At 43.2% G+C, this 7023-nt stretch overlaps 1 protein-coding gene across 1 annotated transcript; it reads right to left on the bottom strand.

Annotated features, from left to right (window-relative positions):
• Window positions 1-2339: 2339 nt before the first annotated feature.
• On the bottom strand, window positions 2340-5603 carry LOC149191610 (uncharacterized). The gene is made up of 3 exons (XM_089406716.1): window positions 5167-5603; window positions 4552-5001; window positions 2340-3696 (listed from the first exon to the last, which is right to left on the bottom strand). The coding sequence occupies exons 1-3, from the start codon at window positions 5601-5603 to the stop codon at window positions 2340-2342; spliced, it is 2244 nt and encodes a 747-aa protein (XP_089262842.1).
• Between the last annotated feature and the right edge of the window lie 1420 nt (window positions 5604-7023).

Here is a 7023-nt window from a genome sequence, read left to right as displayed (position 1 = left end):
CATTTCTATGAAGGTGTCATAATAAAAGCAAGTCAGTCATCAACATCATTTCATTCAGTTTCAGGTCATCCATTAGGTCGCTAGGATTTCCAAGATCCATCATTATCATGAATAAATCCAGCAGTGAATAGAGCATGACAAGCAGCTCTTTGACATTCATTCGTTGAGTTATCAAAAAATCATCATGATTTTAGTTTGACAACCTCTAGAAGAAGAAGTTCCAGTGCTCAGGAAAGTGAAAACACAGCTCAAGTTTCAGCCTTAAAGGTGACTCTGTTTTCAAAAGTGAAAAAATCAATTTTTCAAAGGTTTGTGGGTCCCATTTCTTTTTAAGAGGAGAAATTAATTTTCCTATATAAACTCAAAAGCCCCAAACTTGTATTATTTACCTCTCATCCACTCTTGTGTATCGAGCTCTCCTACCCAAAAGAGAGAAAAAATCATTTCCATAGGGGAAATTGGTAAAAACCTCAAGGTGTTGCACCTAGGAAGACTGTGTTGCACTTGGAAGCTTGGTGCTACACTCAGGAACACTGCGCTTCGCTTGGGCACTGCACTTAGGCTAACCGCGTTGTGCTTGGGCCAGAGTGTCCAGAAATCACCCGAATCTCTCCCAAAACTGATTTTAAAGATTGATAACCTGATTTCATTCCACTTGCTTCTTTGTTTTTCAAAATCATTTCATGCCAAAGATTTCTCCAATTAGGGTTTTGTACTGAGTTTTTCATGAAAAATAATAGGGTTGATGATGGCCATTTTCATTTCTTGATTTTTAACATGTAAAATCTTGCCCTAAACCTTTATACATGTTAGATAAACTATGTAAACCACTCAATCAACTTCAAAACATAAGTTTACCTCATTAAAGGTGAAACGCTAGTTCATTCCTTGGTGTTTTGGGAATTTTCACTAAAACCTCTGTTTTTTCCTTCTCATAAGCATATCATTCCTCCATTGCTTTTTCATTCATTTTCATCAGTTGTCCATAGCTCATATCCACCTCTTTCAAACCTCCTTTACCATTTCATCAAACTTCACCTACCCATCATTCCACTTTCCACTCATACCTCACAATTTTTCTCATTTTCATGTTGTTAGGGTTTCTATCATCATGGAAGCAGAATCTTCACCAAAGAGGAAGAGACATCACATGGGAGGAAAAATCCTCAGATATGAGCCATCAAAGTGCAGTGAAATCAAACGATATCCATTTATCAAACAATGCTTTGAAGATGTGAATTGCTTGGATTTCTGCAAAAGGGTGAGTGAATTAGGATTCAATGAGCAGTTGGCGAATTGGGTGGAAACTAAGTTGAAAGGTGAAAGTGATGTTATTTTTTTTCCCCTGGGAAAAAGTCGTAATTTCTATTAAAGTTAAGAAATTACATTTTGCATATGCCGAAGCATTCATATACAGGCAGCTGTGCCTACCAAGATCAGTCTGTAGTAATATATAAACAAAATTTTAAAGCAGGTGGTCTCCTCGCAGGGAGCTGTCCAAAACTGTTCACTAACAGTGTTCAAAATATTAGTCCATTGCTCTACGCAGAGAGCCATATATATCAAAAGTAAAGTTCTGTGTAGTGCTAAATATGTAGAGATATATACAACTATTGTCAACAAAAATAAACAAGTGAAAATCTGTAAGTGGGCTTTTATAGCCCATTGTCCATCCGATCATCAAAGGGTCTATGATAATGCTGATAGAATGACCCTTCGATTTCCTCCTGTATCAGCCAATTTTCTCCTTGTCTGTGCGCTGCCTCTTTGGAGAGTTGATCTGCAATGTTATTTTGTTCCCTGTAGATATGACGACAAGCAAATGATTCAAATGAAGTAGTCAGCCTCTTTGCCTCATCTAATATGTGCCTCAATGAAAATGCATGATAATGAGATGCATCAGACAGCCAATTGCAAACTATTTTAGAGTCACCAAACAGCTGGAGATGTTTGCATTGTTTATGTATGGCAAAGTGTATAAGGTGCTTGGCAGTGCACAGTTCAACATAGTTATTAGTTCCTCTGCCAAGGTTTATTTGTATTTTGTAGCAGTGTGTTTCATTGAGATATAGTACTGCACCTCCCCCACAGCCCACCTCTTATGCAGAACCATCAAAAAAAGCCCATGGTTTGGATTTGTCAATATCCAATTGTTTAATGATGCGAACAGGACCTATGTGTTCTTCATCAGGTATCATGTTGCAATCCGCAATGGTATGAAGAAGGATAGTAGGCCAGTGAGGGGCTTTGAGGTTGAAGATAGCCGAGTTCCGGGCAATCCAGATTGCCCAGCATGCAAGAAGTGGAATATTAATGGCCTTCCCCGAGTGTTCTTTGTTCTAGTTCTCCCATGCCTCCATTATGCTATGTCCATGCCAGTTTTTCAAATGCGGGAGATGAGAAGAGAGGTCATGCCAAAAATGTAATGTGATACAACAGTTCAGAAATAAGTGTAAAGTACTTTCTTCCTCCTGGTGACAGAGATGGCAGCGGAAGGGTCCATGGAAGGATCGCTTCATAAGATTGGTGCCCGTAGGTACTTTATCAAAGATAATGTTCCACATGAGCAGTCGAGTACGCGGGGCTGATTTGAGTTTCCATAATGCCTTCCATGTGGGATGGATAATATGAGGCTTATGAGACTCCATGAGCTTTAGATAGCCCAGCTTCGGGGTATATGCTCCATGTTTTGCATAGGCCCAAATGATTTCATCAGGTCCATCAGTAAGTCTGATATGAGCTTGAGTGAGTGCATCCGTGTACTCTGCCCATTCATTGTGCCACTGTGCCGAAATATCTAATGCTTGAGCGCTGGTCCAGGCTTGATGGAGGAAGGAGGAGTTTTCTTGGTCACCGATATGCATTATGTATGTGATACCTCTGTCATTAAGATGTCCAATGAGGCCATCTGAGAGTCTGTGAGTATTTCCACATCCAACCCAAGGGTCCAGACCTATTCGGACTGCATTACCAGCTTTGATGCGCCAAGTTAATCCTTCTCGGAGTAAGGGTAGTGTGCCGATGACAACTTTCCATATGATGGATATGTTATGATTAGTTCTCTGTTGACTGCATATCCAATCCAACACATTCAAGGGCCTGATGTATTTTTCACATGCTACCCTGGTCCAGAGTCCTTCAGAGGTGAGAAGTTGCCATCCGAGTTTGGCAGCCAGAGCTCTAGAGAAAAGGTCGAGCCTTTTGATACCCCAACCCCCCCAGCGTTTGGGCTTTTCAATAGTATCCCATTTCACCCAGGCAAATATTCTGCCAGGCTGGTGGCCCTTCCAAAGAAATTTACTGCAAATATGCTGTAATCTGTTGAGTATGCCCTTGGGAATCCATGTGAGAGCCATCCAGTATACTGGAGTGGCTTCAATCACAGCTTTAATAAGTATCAGTCTACCAGCTCGAGATAGGTATCGGTGATACCAAACTTGTAGTCTCTTTTCCACCTTGGCTATTACCCATAACCAATCTGCTATCTTGTATCCATTAGGTTTCAGTCTGAAACCGAGATATTTAATACCTTCTGACAAGGTCAAGTTGTTGTAAGGAAATCGCTGATTAGCATAAGCTATTTCATTGATAGAGCATCCAAAAGTAGTAATGGTGGACTTATGAACATTAATCTTCATGCCAGTAGCTTGCTGAAAGAGGAGAAATGAGTTATGGAGTATAGTGGAGTCTCCAACGCTGCCATTCAGGAAAATAAGAATATCATCAACAAATAATAGGTGAGTGAGGTAGAGATGGTCTGCAAGTTTGATACCAGATAACTGGTGTCTGTCTCATGCAGATGAAATGATTCTACTCAACCCTTCCATTATGAGTAAAAACAACAGAGGGGAGAGTGGACATCCCTGTCTGAGTCCCCTCTCAGAAGTGAAAAAAGAGGAAGCTTCCCCATTTAGTAAAACACTATAGGATACATCAGTGATACAACTCATTGTCCATTTGATGAAATCATAAGGGAAGCCCAGGTGAGTGAGCAACAACCGTAAGTATAGCCAGTTGGTTCTATCAAATGCCTTGGACAGGTCCACCTTGAGGATCATTCCTTTTTGTTTTTTGATTTGCATGGTGTGCATGAGCTCTTGAGCAGTAGCAATGGCCTCATGGATTTGTCTGTGGTGCAGGAAAGCAAATTTTTCAGCGGATATATGATGCGATAGAATGGGCTTGAGACGGTTGGCAATAGTCTTAGCTATAATCTTGTAGAGACAATTGCAGAGTGAAATAGGGCGGAAGTCATCAAAAGTACTGGGGGCATTTGATTTAGGGATGAGAGCTATGAAGGTGGACTTAATGGCTGAGGATATACGACCTCTTCTTCTACTGTCTTCGACTATATTCAGGAGTTCATTGCCCAAAAGATCAAAAAATGCAAGATAAAATTCAATGGTCCATCCATCTGGACCAGGGCTCTTATCTTTTTTGAACCATTTCAGGGTAGCTTCTAATTCTGCCATCATCACTTCCTTCTGCAGTTCATCAGCATCTTCTTGTTCAATATATCTGGGGAAGAGCTCAGCCACTCTCATGATTTACAAGATATTAGCTTCTTCAGGAGCCTTGTAAATGCCTCTAAAGTGCTCAGTGGCCAATCTGGCCAGATTCCGCTGTGAGGAGACAGTGACCCCTTGATCATTCTTTAATTCCCAAATAGTGTTAATAACTTTGCGGCCATTTGCAAACTTGTGATAAAATTTGGTATTTGCATCTCCTTCGGTGAGCCATATAGCTCTGCTTCTAAGTCTCCAGCTTTCTTCCCTTTCCTTCAAGATTTGAGTGCGATGAGCAATAAGGGAGGTGAAGTTCTCCTTGCTTTCAGGGGAGGGGAAAGTCCCATTTGATGATTCTTCAAATTCAGCAATGACCCTTTCAGCCTCCTTTAAAGTCAGATTATCCTGAAGGCGTTTCCGGTGAGCCCAGTTCTTGGTGATCTGTTTGAGTTCTGTGAGTTTCCTTACGAATCCCACTGATATGTCCTCTCCTTCTCTGATGGCATTGGATTGTCAGTAATTATGCACCAATTGTATGTATGAGGGATCTTGCAACCAAGAGGCATTGAATTTAAAAGGGCTCTTAATCTTATGGGCTAGGTCTTCAGCTTCTAAGAAGATTGGCCGGTGATAAGAAATGCCTCCCGTTCCAACCCATTGCCGAACTCTGGGGAGATCATTAACCAGGGGTTCCTTAATAAGGAATCTGTCCAGTCTTCTTGCAAGGCTTTGGTCTCCACTTCTGTTATTTGTCCAGGTATATTGGAGCTTGGCAGACGGTATGTCTACCCAGTGATGATCCTCTAGTAGGCTGGATATAGTATCAGTGAGGGTGTCGACCTGGGCTGAGTGCCCACATGACTCACTATATCCGAGCGAGAAATTGAAATCTCCTCCAAGAATAATGTTGTCTGCCTGGAACAGCTCTGATGCAAGTATGGTTCTCCAATAATTAGCATGGTCTGTACAAGGGCCATATACATTGATAATCCTGATGTCGTTTACAGCAGAATGAGCACAGATATCAAGTCCAATAAACCCCCTTCCTCCAAAAGTGTTCTTGATCTCCACAACTTTGTTATTAACCCCAATGGCCATACCCCCAGATCGTCCGGACGCATCCAAAGCATGGAAGGTCCAGGAAGGGAGCCAGACAGAGAGAGTGTGGATGAGGGGTTCAGCTTGACATAGGGTCTCTTGTAGAAATATGTAGTCCATCTGAGATGTTAGGAGTAGTATCCTAAGTGCTAGTTTTTTGGCTGAAATAGCAAACCCCCGGAAATTGAAAGAAAGAAACTTCATTAGGGGAGGGGGGATGGGCCATTCCTCGCTCTAAGGGCCCGGAAGATAGTCTGATGTCGCCCCAGGGCGACTTCTTCATCAACAGTATGCCTTGCCTTGGTAATGCGGGAGGGTCTACCCCTGGAATTCTTGAGGGACAATGGCATGCGATTCAGTTCAAGTCCAACTGCATCCGGACCCCTGTCCTTCATGCGGGGGTGGAGGGAATACCGAGGAGGAGACAGTGATGAATTTAATGAAAGGGAGGCCAGAGTCGAAGTGATTCAAGATGGAGGAGCCACCGGTGAAGGGAGTGGTAAGGTGCATGTGAGTGTGGTGTGATTGTGATTATTCAGTGGAGGGGATGCAGGGGATGCAGTGGAAAATAAAGTATTGGTGGATGCAGATGTAGTGAATTGAGATGATATGCCCAAAGTCATGCATGAAAGAGGAGGAGACGGAGAATAGATAGTAAACTTACCCGTTTGCTCCAAGTCCTCTTGATCAATTGATGGCTGCAGGTGTGGCGAGGTCGAAGGCATATCAGAGGGATCCCCAGCATTGTCAGATGGCCCGGTGCTTCCTGGTTCCTCCACGTTCTGAGGGCGATCCTGTTCCCCAGAGGTCTATGTAGGATGAGTCTCAGGGGGTATGTCCTGCGTCTGTGGGGTTGCATCTCCCGAGCCATTCGATACTGATTTCTTGAGGAGAGGGCAATCTCTGTAAAGGTGGCCTACTTGGTGGCATCTGCGGCACCTGTATGGTACGCCTTCGTAATCGATGATTTGTTTGCGTTCTGTATCCCTCCATTGAATTGTAATATATTCCAGCAGTCCGCCTCTCGTGTCCAGGTTGATGAGAATCCTGGCGTAGGCCATCATTCCCGTCTGTTGATAGGATTTGTCATAGCCCATATATCCGCCAATAGCATTACCAATCCTCTTGAAGATGTCTTCTGACCAGTACTGGAGTGGAAGCCCAGGAAGCCGAATCCATACCGGTCCGATGCCAATTTGCTCCGTCTCAGGGTCAAATAGAGGAGTCCATCTCTTCAGTAGCACTGGAGCATGCTCAAAATGCCAATATGATGATAGGACCCAGTTAGTATGATTAGCATGCGCGAAACGCAGAGCGAACCATCCCCGCACGAAGGTCTGAACAAAGGGGATATCCACCAAATGGTGGCCCCAAACATCCGCTGCCCATTGCTTCAAACGTGCTGCCGAGTAACTTCGGC

Source organism: Pinus tabuliformis, chromosome 2_2, assembly GCF_031772625.1.
Source record: "Pinus tabuliformis cultivar Carrire ecotype Pingquan chromosome 2_2, CPIR1, whole genome shotgun sequence".
Taxonomy (NCBI): Eukaryota; Viridiplantae; Streptophyta; class Pinopsida; order Pinales; family Pinaceae; genus Pinus; species Pinus tabuliformis.
This window is presented reverse-complemented; position numbering and strand designations above follow the sequence as displayed.

What these genes read in the sequence shown, in the direction of transcription:
- LOC149191610 (XM_089406716.1), bottom strand. Translation starts at nt 5,603, where the DNA reads ATGGCCATTGGGGTTAATAACAAAGTTGTGGAGATCAAGAACACTTTT. An exon ending in AATGATCTCCCCAGAGTTCG is followed by an intron (nt 5,002 to 5,166) that starts GCAATGGGTTGG and finishes CAATGCCATCAG; the next exon opens with AGAAGGAGAGGACATATCAG. An exon ending in CCTGAAGAAGCTAATATCTT is followed by an intron (nt 3,697 to 4,551) that starts GTAAATCATGAG and finishes CCTGAATGGCAG; the next exon opens with CGTTGGAGACTCCACTATAC.